At 52.6% G+C, this 18237-nt stretch overlaps 1 protein-coding gene across 1 annotated transcript in view; it reads right to left on the minus strand.

The window, feature by feature from the left end:
• The window catches only part of LOC122927923 (spindle assembly abnormal protein 6 homolog), a 28719-nt gene extending 21890 nt beyond the window's left edge, over positions 1 to 6829 (minus strand). The window contains exon 1 of the mRNA XM_044280267.1: positions 6687 to 6829. Within this exon, the coding sequence (XP_044136202.1) occupies positions 6687 to 6751 (65 nt within the window). The 5' untranslated portion in view covers positions 6752 to 6829. The remainder of the gene's footprint in view (positions 1 to 6686) is intronic.
• Positions 6830 to 18237: the final 11408 nt, after the last annotated feature.

Genomic DNA, 18237 nt, shown 5'->3' on the forward strand with positions numbered 1-18237 from the left:
CGAGCGGCCACCTCTCAGTGCGCCTGCGCCGATTGAAGACAGGTACGGCGCAGGTGCGATATTTTGAATTCAAACAGGGCCAGCAGAGAACGATCCCGTTCCCTGGCCCTGTCAATCAATATGCGTAGGGGGCGTCTTTAGGATCGGAGGACGCGGCAGCTACCAGCAAGTAGCCGCCCTGCTTGCTGGTAGCAAGGTAATTTGCATATTTTAAAATTACGTTTTTAACAAATTCTACTGGACCGAAATTATTTAGCTTATGTATGCAGAAATCGCACTATAAGTAAAAAAAAAAAAAAAAAGGTTTAGTGGGGTGACAGAAGCCCTTTAAGGGGAAGGAACTGCATATTCTGGAGTGTCAGCACTCACACTCAGCTTACCCTGAGGGTGCTGTAAAAGACTTCACTGTGGACTGTAGTAGTGGTCAACTACCCAAGGCTGGGAATCAAAATATCCTGGGGGGCCCCAAAGAAAATAGCTTTGGTAGCATTAGGAGAGGACAGAGCCTACCACTGCACTTGAGACCATATACCGGTATTACCACTGTGCCTTGTGAACCTGTATTCTGATTGGAAATCCGTAGTAACATGGCTAGCTGATTACATGGCTAGCCCAGTGATTACAACCCGCCATTGTGCACCACCATCAAGGACACCCCACAGGTACATCTAACAACTATCAATGTCATCTGCAGCAAACCCTCCCCCACATTGTCATTGCACCAGTCTTTGCAGTATGTGAGGAAAGCTGAACAAACACAGGGAGAACATATTCCATGTAAGGCCTCGTTCACATTGTCCACGGACAGCACAGCCCCTCTAAGGGATATGAGCCCGCTACAGTAAGATTCCTAGGGCTCCATAGGAACATAGCAAATCTCCCATATACTGCAATGGTAATTCATTGCAATCTATGGGAGGAGCCATCACATGTTCAAGTCCCCTAAGGAAACTTAATAGTGTTATATTAAAAAAAAAAAAAAAAAAAAAAGGGGGGGGGGGGGGAACCACTTGGAACCGAACCAGAGTGAGTTCGGGAAAAGGTCTTTAACAGTAGTCATGAGACTTTGAGTAGTAATAACGTCGGCTCATCAGAGCCAATACGTTCTAACACTGTATGGCGGCGCTCTCGCTCTGTACAGTAATCAAACGAAGTATTATGTGAATTGACTTTGGATGTTTCATTCCGAAGTCGATTTGCTCATCCCTAGCTCTGGGAAATCAAGGAGTAAAAAAATGAGAATGCAAAAACAAGTCACAGGGTCAGGAAGGTGTTCATACAGTAATAGGGGTGCGGTATTCTAGCCGGTTAGTGCACAGAGCCCCGGCCATATTACTAATGCTCTGGAGAAGCCAGATGGCGCAGAGAACACCACCAGCAGGTGGGCACACCACCAGGGCAGGTACCAGGCTCTGCACAGGTCAATGATGGCTTCTTGCCACCATCCTCTCATCCTGTACCACATGTACAGTATATATTCCAGCATACAGAGACATATTCTAATAGACATGGCCTGCTTAGTCCACAGGTGTATGGGGGGGGGGGGGGGGGGGAGCCCTGCGCAGCCCACAGGGGTATGGGGGGGGGGGGGGGAGCCCTGCGCAGCCCACAGGGGTATCGGGGGGGAGCCCTGCGCAGCCCACAGGGGTATCGGGGGGGAGCCCTGCGCAGCCCACAGGGGTATCGGGGGGGAGCCCTGCGCAGCCCACAGGGGTATCGGGGGGGAGCCCTGCGCAGCCCACAGGGGTATCGGGGGGGAGCCCTGCGCAGCCCACAGGGGTATCGGGGGGGAGCCCTGCGCAGCCCACAGGGGTATCGGGGGGGAGCCCTGCGCAGCCCACAGGGGTATCGGGGGGGAGCCCTGCGCAGCCCACAGGGGTATCGGGGGGGAGCCCTGCGCAGCCCACAGGGGTATCGGGGGGGAGCCCTGCGCAGCCCACAGGGGTATCGGGGGGGAGCCCTGCGCAGCCCACAGGGGTATCGGGGGGGAGCCCTGCGCAGCCCACAGGGGTATCGGGGGGGAGCCCTGCGCAGCCCACAGGGGTATCGGGGGGGAGCCCTGCGCAGCCCACAGGGGTATCGGGGGGGAGCCCTGCGCAGCCCACAGGGGTATCGGGGGGGAGCCCTGCGCAGCCCACAGGGGTATCGGGGGGAGCCCTGCGCAGCCCACAGGGGTATCGGGGGGGAGCCCTGCGCAGCCCACAGGGGTATCGGGGGGGAGCCCTGCGCAGCCCACAGGGGTATCGGGGGGGAGCCCTGCGCAGCCCACAGGGGTATCGGGGGGGAGCCCTGCGCAGGCCCACAGGGGTATCGGGGGGGAGCCCTGCGCAGCCCCACAGGGGTATCGGGGGGGAGCCCTGCGCAGCCCACAGGGGTATCGGGGGGGAGCCCTGCGCAGCCCACAGGGGTATCGGGGGGGAGCCCTGCGCAGCCCACAGGGGTATCGGGGGGAGCCCTGCGCAGCCCACAGGGGTATCGGGGGGAGCCCTGCGCAGCCCACAGGGGTATCGGGGGGGAGCCCTGCGCAGCCCACAGGGGTATCGGGGGGGAGCCCTGCGCAGCCCACAGGGGTATCGGGGGGGAGCCCTGCGCAGCCCACAGGGGTATCGGGGGGGAGCCCTGCGCAGCCCACAGGGGTATCGGGGGGGAGCCCTGCGCAGCCCACAGGGGTATCGGGGGGGAGCCCTGCGCAGCCCACAGGGGTATCGGGGGGGAGCCCTGCGCAGCCCACAGGGGTATCGGGGGGGAGCCCTGCGCAGCCCACAGGGGTATCGGGGGGGAGCCCTGCGCAGCCCACAGGGGTATCGGGGGGGAGCCCTGCGCAGCCCACAGGGGTATCGGGGGGGAGCCCTGCGCAGCCCACAGGGGTATCGGGGGGGAGCCCTGCGCAGCCCACAGGGGTATCGGGGGGGAGCCCTGCGCAGCCCACAGGGGTATCGGGGGGGAGCCCTGCGCAGCCCACAGGGGTATCGGGGGGGAGCCCTGCGCAGCCCACAGGGGTATCGGGGGGGAGCCCTGCGCAGCCCACAGGGGTATCGGGGGGGAGCCCTGCGCAGCCCACAGGGGTATCGGGGGGGAGCCCTGCGCAGCCCACAGGGGTATCGGGGGGGAGCCCTGCGCAGCCCACAGGGGTATCGGGGGGGAGCCCTGCGCAGCCCACAGGGGTATCGGGGGGGAGCCCTGCGCAGCCCACAGGGGTATCGGGGGGGAGCCCTGCGCAGCCCACAGGGGTATCGGGGGGGAGCCCTGCGCAGCCCACAGGGGTATCGGGGGGGAGCCCTGCGCAGCCCACAGGGGTATCGGGGGGGAGCCCTGCGCAGCCCACAGGGGTATCGGGGGGGAGCCCTGCGCAGCCCACAGGGGTATCGGGGGGGAGCCCTGCGCAGCCCACAGGGTATCGGGGGGGAGCCCTGCGCAGCCCACAGGGGTATCGGGGGGGAGCCCTGCGCAGCCCACAGGGGTATCGGGGGGGAGCCCTGCGCAGCCCACAGGGGATCGGGGGGGAGCCTGCGCAGCCACGGGTAGCGGGGGGAGCCCTGCGCAGCCCACAGGGGTATCGGGGGGGAGCCCTGCGCAGCCCACAGGGGTATCGGGGGGGAGCCCTGCGCAGCCCACAGGGGTATCGGGGGGGAGCCCTGCGCAGCCCACAGGGGTATCGGGGGGGAGCCCTGCGCAGCCCACAGGGGTATCGGGGGGGAGCCCTGCGCAGCCCACAGGGGTATCGGGGGGGAGCCCTGCGCAGCCCACAGGGGTATCGGGGGGGAGCCCTGCGCAGCCCACAGGGGTATCGGGGGGGAGCCCTGCGCAGCCCACAGGGGTATCGGGGGGGAGCCCTGCGCAGCCCACAGGGGTATCGGGGGGGAGCCCTGCGCAGCCCACAGGGGTATCGGGGGGGAGCCCTGCGCAGCCCACAGGGGTATCGGGGGGGAGCCCTGCGCAGCCCACAGGGGTATCGGGGGGGAGCCCTGCGCAGCCCACAGGGGTATCGGGGGGGAGCCCTGCGCAGCCCACAGGGGTATCGGGGGGGAGCCCTGCGCAGCCCACAGGGGTATCGGGGGGGAGCCCTGCGCAGCCCACAGGGGTATCGGGGGGGAGCCCTGCGCAGCCCACAGGGGTATCGGGGGGGAGCCCTGCGCAGCCCACAGGGGTATCGGGGGGGAGCCCTGCGCAGCCCACAGGGGTATCGGGGGGGAGCCCTGCGCAGCCCACAGGGGTATCGGGGGGGAGCCCTGCGCAGCCCACAGGGGTATCGGGGGGGAGCCCTGCGCAGCCCACAGGGGTATCGGGGGGGAGCCCTGCGCAGCCCACAGGGGTATCGGGGGGGAGCCCTGCGCAGCCCACAGGGGTATCGGGGGGGAGCCCTGCGCAGCCCACAGGGGTATCGGGGGGGAGCCCTGCGCAGCCCACAGGGGTATCGGGGGGGAGCCCTGCGCAGCCCACAGGGGTATCGGGGGGGAGCCCTGCGCAGCCCACAGGGGTATCGGGGGGGAGCCCTGCGCAGCCCACAGGGGTATCGGGGGGGAGCCCTGCGCAGCCCACAGGGGTATCGGGGGGAGCCCTGCGCAGCCCACAGGGGTATCGGGGGGGAGCCCTGCGCAGCCCACAGGGGTATCGGGGGGGAGCCCTGCGCAGCCCACAGGGGTATCGGGGGGGAGCCCTGCGCAGCCCACAGGGGTATCGGGGGGGAGCCCTGCGCAGCCCACAGGGGTATCGGGGGGGAGCCCTGCGCAGCCCACAGGGGTATCGGGGGGGAGCCCTGCGCAGCCCACAGGGGTATCGGGGGGGAGCCCTGCGCAGCCCACAGGGGTATCGGGGGGGAGCCCTGCGCAGCCCACAGGGGTATCGGGGGGGAGCCCTGCGCAGCCCACAGGGGTATCGGGGGGGAGCCCTGCGCAGCCCACAGGGGTATCGGGGGGGAGCCCTGCGCAGCCCACAGGGGTATCGGGGGGGAGCCCTGCGCAGCCCACAGGGGTATCGGGGGGGAGCCCTGCGCAGCCCACAGGGGTATCGGGGGGGAGCCCTGCGCAGCCCACAGGGGTATCGGGGGGGAGCCCTGCGCAGCCCACAGGGGTATCGGGGGGGAGCCCTGCGCAGCCCACAGGGGTATCGGGGGGGAGCCCTGCGCAGCCCACAGGGGTAACGGGGGGGGAGCCCTGCGCAGCCCACAGGGGTATCGGGGGGGAGCCCTGCGCAGCCCACAGGGGTATCGGGGGGAGCCCTGCGCAGCCCACAGGGGTATCGGGGGGAGCCCTGCGCAGCCCACAGGGGTATCGGGGGGGAGCCCTGCGCAGCCCACAGGGTATCGGGGGGGAGCCCTGCGCAGCCCACAGGGGTATCGGGGGGGAGCCCTGCGCAGCCCACAGGGGTATCGGGGGGAGCCCTGCGCAGCCCACAGGGGTATCGGGGGGGAGCCCTGCGCAGCCCACAGGGTATCGGGGGGAGCCCTGCGCAGCCCACAGGGGTATCGGGGGGAGCCCTGCGCAGCCCACAGGGGTATCGGGGGGAGCCCTGCGCAGCCCACAGGGGTATCGGGGGGAGCCCTGCGCAGCCCACAGGGGTATCGGGGGGAGCCCTGCGCAGCCCACAGGGGTATCGGGGGGAGCCCTGCGCAGCCCACAGGGGTATCGGGGGGAGCCCTGCGCAGCCCACAGGGGTATCGGGGGGAGCCCTGCGCAGCCCACAGGGGTATCGGGGGGGAGCCCTGCGCAGCCCACAGGGGTATCGGGGGGAGCCCTGCGCAGCCCACAGGGGTATCGGGGGGAGCCCTGCGCAGCCCACAGGGGTATCGGGGGGAGCCCTGCGCAGCCCACAGGGTATCGGGGGGAGCCCTGCGCAGCCCACAGGGGTATCGGGGGGAGCCCTGCGCAGCCCACAGGGGTATCGGGGGGAGCCCTGCGCAGCCCACAGGGGTATCGGGGGGAGCCCTGCGCAGCCCACAGGGGTATCGGGGGGAGCCCTGCGCAGCCCACAGGGGTATCGGGGGGAGCCCTGCGCAGCCCACAGGGGTATCGGGGGGAGCCCTGCGCAGCCCACAGGGGTATCGGGGGGAGCCCTGCGCAGCCCACAGGGGTATCGGGGGGAGCCCTGCGCAGCCCACAGGGGTATCGGGGGGAGCCCTGCGCAGCCCACAGGGGTATCGGGGGGAGCCCTGCGCAGCCCACAGGGGTATCGGGGGGAGCCCTGCGCAGCCCACAGGGGTATCGGGGGGAGCCCTGCGCAGCCCACAGGGGTATCGGGGGGAGCCCTGCGCAGCCCACAGGGGTATCGGGGGGAGCCCTGCGCAGCCCACAGGGGTATCGGGGGGAGCCCTGCGCAGCCCACAGGGGTATCGGGGGGAGCCCTGCGCAGCCCACAGGAGTATCGGGGGGAGCCCTGCGCAGCCCACAGGGGTATCGGGGGGAGCCCTGCGCAGCCCACAGGGGTATCGGGGGGAGCCCTGCGCAGCCCACAGGGGTATCGGGGGGGGGCCTCTCCAGCCCACAGGGGTATCGGGGGGGGGGCCTCTCCAGCCCACAGGTGTATGGGGGGGGCCTCTCCAGCCCACAGGTGTATGAGGGGGGCCTCTCCAGCCCACAGGTGTATGAGGGGGGCCTCTCCAGCCCACAGGTGTATGAGGGGGGCCTCTCCAGCCCACAGGTGTATGAGGGGGGCCTCTCCAGCACGCAGGTGTACAGCAGCCGCCTTACCTCTCCTCACAGTCCCGGCATTTAATGATGATGGTCACAAGTTTACAGAACAGCTCCTCCATCATGGTGACGTCCTTCTCTCCTACACGCACATATCCCGCTGGCTCTCACATGGAGCGGCACCTGTTAGCAGCAGTCAGCCTGGCCGGCACCATGCTCCCTGGTTACGAGTGAGGCGCCTCACCTGGCCCGCTCTGCTCCTCCTCCCTCTTGACCGCCCCCTTCTTCCCTCACTCCCGTGGGGATTCGCGCCACCTTCCCGCCGCCCGCAGCTCCAGCCTCCGGGGTGTGAGGCGCACAATTGAGCAACTGCAGATCACCTCAGGGCAGGTGTGCGAACACAGGCAGCCCAATACTAACAGCAGACAGGCCACGTAGTGAATTGGACGTGTCTGCAGCCTCTCCTAGTGACCCCTGAAGCAGGTGATTTAGGGACAGGACCAGCGTTGCCATACAGAATTTTTCTTTTTTCTGGAAAACTTAACCCAAAATCATTGACAGGCAACATTTTTTACTTACAAATTGGAAACCCATAATGATAAAGAGTACTACATGTCTATAACTCATTATACTAATTAGAGCTCATTACCAGAATTTACTGTGAGCTGGATAATGATGATAATTACCACCAAAATAATCTAATCACAGACATGTCTATTTTCTTTCACGGACACAGGAAAAAAGTTGCCTATTTTTACTGACTGTTGGCAACGCTGGACAGAATACACAGCAGACAAGATTAATGTAAAGCGAACTTGCGTTTTAGGTTTCAGGTTAACCACTTCAGCCCCCCTAGCTGAAACCCCCTTAATGACCAGACCACGTTTTACACTTCTGCACGACACTACTTTCACCGTTTATCGCTCGGTCATGCAACTTACCACCCAAATGAATTTTACCTCCTTTCCTTCTCACTAATAGAGCTTTCATTTGGTGGTATTTCATTGCTGCTGACATTTTAACTTTTTTTGCTATTAATCGAAATTTTTGCAAAAAAAGTCATTTTTCACTTTCGGTTGTAAAATTTTTCAATTAAAACTACATTTCTATATAAATTTGTCTCTACATTTATTGTTCTACATGTCTTTGATAAAACATTTTTTATTGGTTTGGGTAAAAGTTATAGCATTTACAAACTATGGTGCAAAATGTGAATTTCCGCATTTTAACCACTTCAACCCCGCTAGCTAAAACCCCCTTAATGACCAGGCCACTTTTTACACTTCTGCACTACACTACTTTCACCGTTTATTGCTCGGTCATACAACTTACCACCCAAATGAATTTTACCTCCTTTTCTTCTCACTAATAGAGCTTTCATTTGGTGGTATGTTATTGCTGCTGACATTTTTACTTTTTTTGTTATTAATCGAAATGTAACGATTTTTTGGGAAAAAAATGACATTTTTCACTTTCAGCTGTAAAATTTTGCAAAAAAACGACATCCATATATAAATTTTTCCGCTAAATTTATTGTTCTACATGTCTTTGATAAAAAAAAATGTTTGGGCAAAAAAAAAAATGGTTTGGGTAAAAGTTATAGCATTTACAAACTATGGTACAAAAATGTGAATTTCCGCTTTTTGAAGCAGCTCTGACTTTCTGAGCACCTGTCATGTTTCCTGAGGTTCTACAATGTCTAGACAGTGGAAACACAAATGACCCCATTTCGAAAAGTAGACACCCTAAGGTATTCGCTGATGGGCATAGTGAGTTCATAGAAGTTTTTATTTTTTGTCACAAGTTAGTGCAAAATGATTTTATTTTTTTACATAAACTAACCATACCCCTCACGGAATACGTTGGGGTGTCTTCTTTCCAAAATGGGTTCACTTGTGGGGTATTTATATCGCCCTTGCATTTTAGGGGCCCTAAAGCGTGAGAAGTAGTTTGGAATCCAAATTCGTAAAAATGCCCTGTGAAATCCTGAAAGTACTCATTGGAAATTGGGCCCCTTTGCGCATCTAGGCTGCAAAAAAGTGTCACACATGTGGTATCGCCGTACTTAGAAGTAGGGCAATGTGTTTTGGGGTGTCTTTTTACATATACCCATGCTGGGTGAGAGAAATATCTCTCTAAAAAGACAACTTTTCCAATTTTTTTATACAAAGTTGTCATTTGACAGAGATATTTCTCACACAAAGTTTGGGTATATGTAAAAATACACCCCAAAACACATTGCCCTACTTCTCCTGAGTACGGCGATACCACATGTGTGACACTTTTTTGCAGCCAAGATGTGCAAAGAGGCCCAAATTCCAATGAGTACCTTTTAGGAGGGCATTTGGATTCCAGACTTCTTCTCACGCTTTAGGGCCCCTAAAATGCCAGGGCAGTATAAATACCCCACATGTGACCCCATTTTGGAAAGAAGACACCCCAAGGTATTTCGTGAGGGGCATGGCGAGTTCCTAGAAATTTTTTTTTTTTGGTACAAGTTAGCGGAAAATGATTTTGTAAGAGAAAAAATAAAATAATCATTTTCTCCTAACTTGTGCCCAAAAATATATATTCTAGGAACTCGCCATGCCCCTCACGGAATACCTTGGGGTGTCTTCTTTCCAAAATGGGGTCACACGTGGGGTATTTATACTGCCCTGGCATTTTAGGGGCCCTAAAGCGTGATCAGAAGTCTGGAATATTCAAAAAAATGTGATTTGAATTCCGTGAGGGGTATGGTGAGTTCATATGAGATTTTATTTTTTGTCACAAGTTAGTGGAATATGAGACTTTGTAAGAAAAAAAAACAAAACAAAAAAATTTCCGCTAACTTGTGCCAAAAAAATTTCAAAATCTTCTATGAACTCGCCATGCCCCTCAAAAGTGATCTTTATAGCGCCGCAGCGATTTTACAGTGTTTTTGCAGTGATCAGAAAAAAAAATATTCTGTCACTGCTGCGGGGCGGACTGAACGCAAGTGTGCGGACAAGATCAGGCCTGATCGGACGAACGCTGCGTGTTTTGTAGAGCCTATAGAACATGTCCTATTCTCGTTCGTAATTGTGGACAAGAAAAGGCATTTTCTATATAGTTCTGGCAATGTGCGGATCCGCAAAATGCAGAAAGCACATTGCCGATGTGCGTGTTTTGCAGATCCGCAGTGTCCGTGTTTTGCGGATCCGCAAAACACATACGGACGTCTGAATGGAGCCTTACAGGGGGGTGATCAATGACAGGGGGGTGATCAGGGAGTCTATATGGGGTGATCAGGGGTTAATAAGGGGTTAATAAGTGACGGGGGGGTGTAGTGTAGTGGTGTTTGGTGCTTCTTACAGAGCTACCTGTATCCTCTGGTGGTCGATCCAAGCAAAAGGGAGCACCAGAGGACCAGGTGGCGGGTATATTAGACGCTGTTATCAAAAAAGCGTCTAATATACCTTTTAGGGGTTAAAAAAAATCGCATCTACAGCCTGCCAGCGAATGATCGCTGCTGGCAGGCTGTAGATCCACTCGTTTACCTGCCGGTTCCTGTGAACGTGCGCTCCTGTGTGCACGCGTTCACAGGAAATCTCGCAAGATGACGCGCTGGCGTGTCGAAGAGGAGAGAATCGACCGCCTCCGGACCGCAATCCTGCGTTAGGCGGTCCGGAGGCGGTTAAATAAGAATTCCGTTACGGATTCCACTACCACGGACCATAAGTTATGGTCCGTGGTAGCAGAATCCATAACGAAATTCTTGGATAACCCGAACCTTGTACGCCAAACTTGAAAGAACAAGTTCACTCATCCCTAGGCATTAGGGTTGCCAACCGTCCAGACATTTATGGACAGTCCATAAAAATCGGCAACTATTTTCCTGTGTCAGTTAATTTTTTTGAGGCTTGTGGTACTTGTGGACTAAATTATTTTGGTGGAAATGATCATTATTTTACAGCTCACAGTAAAAGCTGGTGATAAGTTGTTAAAGGTATATTGAGCTATAGACATATATTACTTGTAATTTTTATCATTCATTAAGGTTTTCCTATTTGTCCGTAAAAAAATGGCTGTTTGTGATTTTGGGATAAGTAAAAACTCTGGTTGGCCACCCTGCTAGCCATTTTTCCTCTCAGGTGTTATGTGACTCGTTAGTATTACAAGGTCTCAGGTGTGTGAATGGGGAGCAGGTGTGTTACATTTAGTGTTAGCGCTCTCACACTTTCTCATACTGGTCACTGGACGTTCAACATGGCACCTCATGTCAAAGAACTCTGAGGATATGAAAAAAAGAATTGTGGCTCTACATAAAAAAATGGCCTAGGCCAGTGATGGCGAACCTATGGCACTCAGAGCTCTCTCAGTGGGCACCCGCACCCTGGAGAAAGTCTATGGTGTACCAATATACTCTGGACTTTACCAGCCATTCATCAGCGCTGGGCACACTATGAATAGCACGGACAGCACATTGAATGTAGGCAGGTCATTATACTTAAATGATAAAGTACATGGAAAATATACTATACTGGACTGTAGTATTCAGGATAAATTGCTATGATGGCACTTTGCGATAAATAAGTGGGTTTTGGGCTGCAGTTTGGGCCCCGGTCTCTAACAGGTTCGCCATCACTGGCCTAGGCTATAAGAAGTTTGCCAACACCCTGAAACTGAGCTGCAACACGGTGCACACAGGTTCCACTCAGAACAGGCCTCACCATGGTCAACCAAAGAAGTTGAGTGCACGTGCTCAGCGTCGTATCCAGAGGTTGTCTGGTTGTCTTTTCAAAATAGAGGTATGAGTGCTGCCAGCATTGCTGCAGAGGTTAAAGGGGTGGGGGTCAGCCTGTCAGTGCTCAGACCATACTCTGCATACTGCATCAAATTGGTCTGTATGGCTTTCCTCCCAGAAGGAAGCCTCTTCTAAAGATAATGCACAAGAAAGCCCGCAAACAGTTTGCTGAAGACAAGCAGACTAAGGACATGACTTGGTGGACCTATGTCTTGTGGTCTGATGAGACCAAGATAAATGTATTTGGTTTAGAAGGTGTCAAGCGATTTAGCGCAGGGCAAAGGAGAGCATCGGAGCATGAACTGCTCCGATGCTCATGTCAGGGGGGCTGCCGGGGTGAAAATGGAGGTATGTCCGGCCACAATTTGGCCATTTTCACTTAGGGGTATACTCACTTTTGTTGTTTAGACATTAATGGCTGGTGTTAAGTTTTTTTGGAGGGCAAACCAAATTTACACTGTTATACAGTTGACTGACTACTTTACATTGTATCAAAGTGGACCCATCCTCTTTATCCAGCTATCGTCCCATTTCACTGCTCGTCCCATTTGCATCCAAACTCCTAAAATAACATGTCCATCTCAAATTGTCCTCTCACCTCTCATCCCACTCACTTTTTGATCAGTTCATCAATATTAGCTAGCTGGGGGTCTGAAACATGGCACCCCAACAGATCAGATGTTTTCATCAGCCTCCAGTGTAAAACAAACAGAGGATGTGGCTCAAAAGCAGAAGGCTCCGTCCATTGCGTATGGGTCATGCCTGCGGACTGCAGCTTAGCTCCCATTCATTTGAATCACATTAGCAGCACAAATCTCTCTTCTGTTATTATTGCAGTGTATCAGCCTGACGTCTAGGCTTACTTAGCACTCCACTGATTGACTGTCAGTACAAGTTTGTGGCTAGCTAGGCAAACCTTATACAGGTTAAGGCTCCATTCACACGTCCGCAACGTGTTTTGCGGCTACACGGAGCCACGGATCAGCAAAACACGGAAAGCGGCAATGTGCGTTCCGCATTTTGCGGACCGTACATTGCCGGCACTAGGTCCATTCACACGTCAGTATTTTTCTATATCCCAAATTGCGGTCCGTTTTTTGCGGATCCGTTGTTCCTGAAAATGTCATCCGTATGTCATCCGTTTTTTGCGGATCCATTGACTTTGTATTGTACCAGGATCCGATTTTGCGGATAATAATAGTACAAGTTTTATATTTATTCAGACATGCGGAACGGAAAGGGACAGCACATATTGTGCTGTCCGATTTTTTTTCAGGACCCATTGAAAATGAATGGGTACGCAACTGGTCCAGATCTGTTCCGCAAAAAACGAAACAGATCAGGAAAGAAACAACGGAATTGTGAATGGACCCTAATAGAATATGACTGTTCTTGTCCGCAATTGCGGACAAGAATAGGACATGTTCTATTTTTTTTCGGAAACAGAAGCACGGATGCGGAGGTGCGGATCCGCAAATGTGGATGCGGACAGCACATTCCGGCCCCATTGAAAATGAATGGGTCTACTCTGCACCATTTTGCGGATCCATTTTGCGGACGTGTGAATGGACCCTAAAGGGGTTGTTCGGCCATATATATTAATGATCTATCCTCAGAGTAGGTCATCAATATCTGATTGGCAGGGGTCTGACACCTGCCATCTAATATTGATGATGACCTATCCTAGGTATTTGTCTCAGCTGTCAAATTCTGGAGAAACCCTCGCAGTAACACTAGGATGAAAGTCAAATTTGAATACGTTGTTTCCATTTTATTGTAGTTCAGAACTACCTATTGTGGGTGAAAGTGGCTCACAACTACAGATGGGCGAAGTTCTTAAAAATCCGATTTGACTGCTTCGCGCTCCCACCAAAATCAGTTCATGGTTGAAGAGGAGGCGTCTCGGAAGTGCAGTGTAATACAAGTACTCGGTCCATTCAAGTGGGAACTTGTAAACTATGCCGCTGCTCCAGAGGAGACGACTTGTACTGTAGAAAGGAGGAAGTGGAGCTCGCATGGAGTGCCGTCTCCTCATTAAACAGCGGCAGGAGTGCTAGGTGTCGTACCCCGCCAATCAGATATTGATGACCTATCCCCAGGATAGGTCATCTCATCAATATAGACTGTAGAGCAGGACAACCCCTTTAATCAAACTCTTGACCATAGCATATTATAGTATGTGGGCCTTTTCCTTGTACCTTATTCTAGTTTACTCTTTAAATATAATGTATAATCTACTATATTGTTAGAAATGGAAATGTATTTTGAAAGAAGCACTGAGACCGCTAGCAATTCAGTGAAATGAAGCTCATTTACAGCCTGTGTGTTATCTTAAAGTACTTTAGGAAGCACTGAGTTTAATGCATGAGCAAAGGTTGTGTTTAAAGTTAGTGTGCCATGGTAACTACAAATGAGTGCTTCCTCTTGAACCTATAATTACATACACAGTAGATACAATTAGCCAAGCCACCTTCTCACTCCTTTACTGTGGAAGGTGTGCTGGAACAGATCAAGTAGCAAATCAAGTTCACAAACTTATTTCAAATCAAAAAGTTTTACTTTAAACTGTTTGCTGCCACTGTTGGTGGTCTCAAAATATCTTTATGCGGGCATAGTGATATGACTGAGGGCATAGTGATATGACTAGGGGCAATCACGATTTTGATAATTTACAGATCAAACCATGCTTTAACATAAAAGTAACAATGATTGTGCAACTGAAAGTGGCTTTCCAGGATTTTAATATCGATGACCAACATTTTGCATAGACCGTCAATATCATAAGCAGGTGAACAGTTTATTCAAACAGCTAATGGGCAGAGGGGTCAGATAATTGGATCAGTCTAATATTAAAGACTAAGGCCTTATGCACACAAACGTATTTTTTTGTAGACATTATATGAAACCATTGATTTCAATGGGCCCGCAAAAAAAACAAAACACTAAGTTACTCCGTGTGCATTCCGTTTCCGTATGTCCGTATTTCCGTTCCACAAAAAAATAGAACATGTCCTATTATTGTCCGCATTACGGACGTGGATAGGACTGTTCTATTAGGGGCCAGCTGTTCCATTCTGTAAAATACAGAATGCACACTGACGTCACCCTTATTTTTTGCAGATCCGTTTATTGTGGACCGCAAAATACATGCGTTCGTGTGCATGAGGCCTAAGAATAGGTCATCAATATTAACCCCTTCTAGACGCGGCGATTTTCATTTTTTGTATTATCGTTTTTCACTCCCTTCCGACAGCATAACATTTTTTTTTTGGGTTGTCATGGGAACAAGTGCCTATTTATTCTCAGGACTGACAAATCTCACCATCCCTGTGTCACAGATGGTGTTGCAGAAAACAAGAAGTAACAAATAAAGATCCGACTGACTTGATCCCAAACTAAGGAACAAAAGGGTGAGCCCTATTAAAGCCCTACAGCTCTCCCTGACTGCTCAGCCCATGCAAAGATCTCTGTGATAGAAAGTTGCATGTCCACGTACCTAGACTGAGTAACACCTGAAAACCCTATAATAGTGAGGGGAAACGACCACCGGCTCCCTACACTTAATACGGAGGGAGTCAGGTTCACCTAGAATCAAGCCAACAGGAAAACACAAATAAAGGGATAAACTTACCTGAGAAACCAGCAGTAGCAAACTTCTAGCAGTGAGCACAATCCAGGAAGTAGTATAAACCACAAAGTGAGGCAGTATGGGAGGGGATATAAAGGGAGGCAATCACTGCTAATAGATGACAGTTGGAAGTGGGAGAAGAGATGTCAAAGCGAAACCAAAACAAAAGAACATCATACAGGAGGTACTGAAGAACGTCTGTCAGAACTTCTCAGAGACCTGGCGGGGACACCCTGACGAAGGAGCCCAACTGGCTCAGAAACGCGTTGGATAGTTTTTGAACCCTGAAGGCATCCATACAGAGTGTGGTGATGTCACACGCCGAAATTCCCGGACTTCAAACTGGTGGTTCCCTCGCACGAGTGATTTGCTGCCGGCCGGAGCATCACTCACGCTAGAAGGTTGAACCTGAAGCCATACGGACACCAGCTTTCCTGCAAGAACAAGGAGGTATAGACTGTTCTCTTAAAAGGTACTAACTCATAGCACTTTACATCTATATTTCTAAACCCTTGACTACACCGCAATCAGTGCAGGTTCCCACTCTGGTTTTCTTAGAAACCAGACTCTCTTTACATTTTTATTTTTCCATTCATATAGATGATTGAGGGCTTATTTTTTTTGTGGGAAAAGTTGACGTTTCTAAATCCACCATTTAGTATTTCATACAACATAGGGAGAAGCTGGAAAAAAAAACCTCCAAATTGGGAAAAAAACACAATTCCACAACCATTTTATGGGTTGTTTGTACGGGTACTGCATAGTCGCGTTGCCTATGCAATAAAAAAGACCTTTATTCTCCAGGTTAGTACAATTATGGCAATACCAGATTTATATAGTTTTTCTTGTGCTTTAAAGGTTTTATCCGAGCCTGGAAATGCCCGGGCTCCTCATACTGATTCTACTTAGCTGGTTCCCCACTTCCTGTGCCTCTCCTGGTCCCCACCGCTGCTTCTTCCAATGCAAGGATGAAAACACCTGGTGTCCGGGGTGGGTTGGGGGGCAGCCAATAGCAGGCAGTGGTGGGGACGAGCCTCCCTAACATTGCAAGTGACACTCGTTCCTGTTTCCTGCCTGTCAATTGCTGCACCCCTTTTTCCCCCTGACACTGGATGTTTATGGAGCGGTGCAGGGAGCAGGAAGCCAGGTAAGTAAAATTAGTGTCCCAGACATATGAAGGGGGAGGGGGGCATTTCCAGGCTCAGATAACTCTTTTAATACAGCAATTTTTTTTTCTATGCGACAATGTTTAGTTTTTATTTATACAATTATGGTGTGTGTGAGATTTTTTTGGTCACTTTCTATAAAAAATTTTGGGAGGTGACGAGTAGAGTTGAGCGAACACCTGGATGTTCGGGTTCGAGAAGTTCGGCCGAACATCCCGGAAATGTTCGGGTTCGGGATCCGAACCCGATCCGAACTTCGTCCCGAACCCGAACCCCATTGAAGTCAATGGGGACCCGAACTTTTCGGCACTAAAAAGGCTGTAAAACAGCCCAGGAAAGAGCTAGAGGGCTGCAAAAGGCAGCAACATGTAGGTAAATCCCCTGCAAACAAATGTGGATAGGGAAATGAATTAAAATAAAAATTAAATAAATAAAAATTAACCAAAATCAATTGGAGAGAGGTTCCATAGCAGAGAATCTGGCTTCCCGTCACCCACCACTGGAACAGTCCATTCTCAGATATTTAGGCCCCGGCACCCAGGCAGAGGAGAGAGGTCCCGTAACAGAGAATCTGTCTTCATGTCAGCAGAGAATTAGTCTGCATGTCATAGCAGAGAATGAGGCTTCACGTCAGCCACCACTGCAACAGTCCATTGGCATATATTTAGGCCCAGCACCCAGGCAGAGGAGGGAGGTCCCGTAACAGAGAATCTGTCTTCATGTCAGCAGAGAATTAGTCTGCATGTCATAGCAGAGAATGAGGCTTCACGTCAGCCACCACTGCAACAGTCCATTGGCATATATTTAGGCCCAGCACCCAGGCAGAGGAGGGAGGTCCCGTAACAGAGAATCTGTCTTCATGTCAGCAGAGAATTAGTCTGCATGTCATAGCAGAGAATGAGGCTTCACGTCAGCCACCACTGGAACAGTCCATTCTCAGATATTTAGGCCCCGGCACCCAGGCAGAGGAGAGAGGTCCCGTAACAGAGAATCTGTCTTCATGTCAGCAGAGAATTAGTCTGCATGTCATAGCAGAGAATGAGGCTTCACGTCAGCCACCACTGCAACAGTCCATTGGCATATATTTAGGCCCAGCACCCAGGCAGAGGAGAGAGGTCCCGTAACAGACAATCTGGCTTCATGTCAGCAGAGAATCAGTCTGCATGTCATAGCAGAGAATCAGGCTTCACGTCACCCACCACTGCAACAGTCCATTGTCATAAATTTAGGCCCAGCACTAGTGTTGAGCGGCATGTCCCATATTCGAATTCGCGAAATTTTGTGAATATTCGAAAGAATATTCGTAAAATATTCGCGATTATTCAAATTCGTTATTATTTCGCATATGCGATAATTCGAATTATCGCATAATACATATGCTATGCAAAATTCACATGTGCGCTAATGAAATCGCCTTACGAAGATTCGCAACTCAATTCAATCACTAATGTATGAATGCAATGCCCTTTGCCTCTGTTCTGGGACAAGTGTAGATATTCGCATGTGCGCTAATAAAATCGCCTTACGAAGATTCGCACCTCAATCACTTTCTAGGGAATGTGAGACTTTTGGGAATCAATCGAGATACAGTGGGGGGTGATGACAGTAGTTGACAGAGTACAGATCAATGTAATCTGTAAGGTGGAAAGTAAAATAAAAAATACGAATATTCGTAAATCGAATTTTACGAAGTTCTACGTATTCGCGAATATGGTGCTATACTATATGAATGCACAGGCCTTTGCCTCTCTGTTCTGGGGACAAGTGTAGATATTTGCATTTGCGTTAATAAAATCGCCTTACGAAGATTCGCAGCTCAATTCAATCACTAATGTATGAATGCAAAGCCCTTTGCCTCTGTTCTGGGACAAGTGTAGATATTCGCATGTGCGCTAATAAAATCGCCTTACGAAGATTCGCAACTCAATTCACTAATGTATGAATGCAAAGCCCTTTGCCTCTGTTCTGGGACGTGCCGATATTCGCATGTGCGCTAATAAAATCGCCTTACGAAGATTCGCGCCTCAATCACTTTCTAGGCAATGTGAGTAA

Source organism: Bufo gargarizans, chromosome 1, assembly GCF_014858855.1.
Source record: "Bufo gargarizans isolate SCDJY-AF-19 chromosome 1, ASM1485885v1, whole genome shotgun sequence".
Taxonomy (NCBI): domain Eukaryota; kingdom Metazoa; phylum Chordata; class Amphibia; order Anura; family Bufonidae; genus Bufo; species Bufo gargarizans.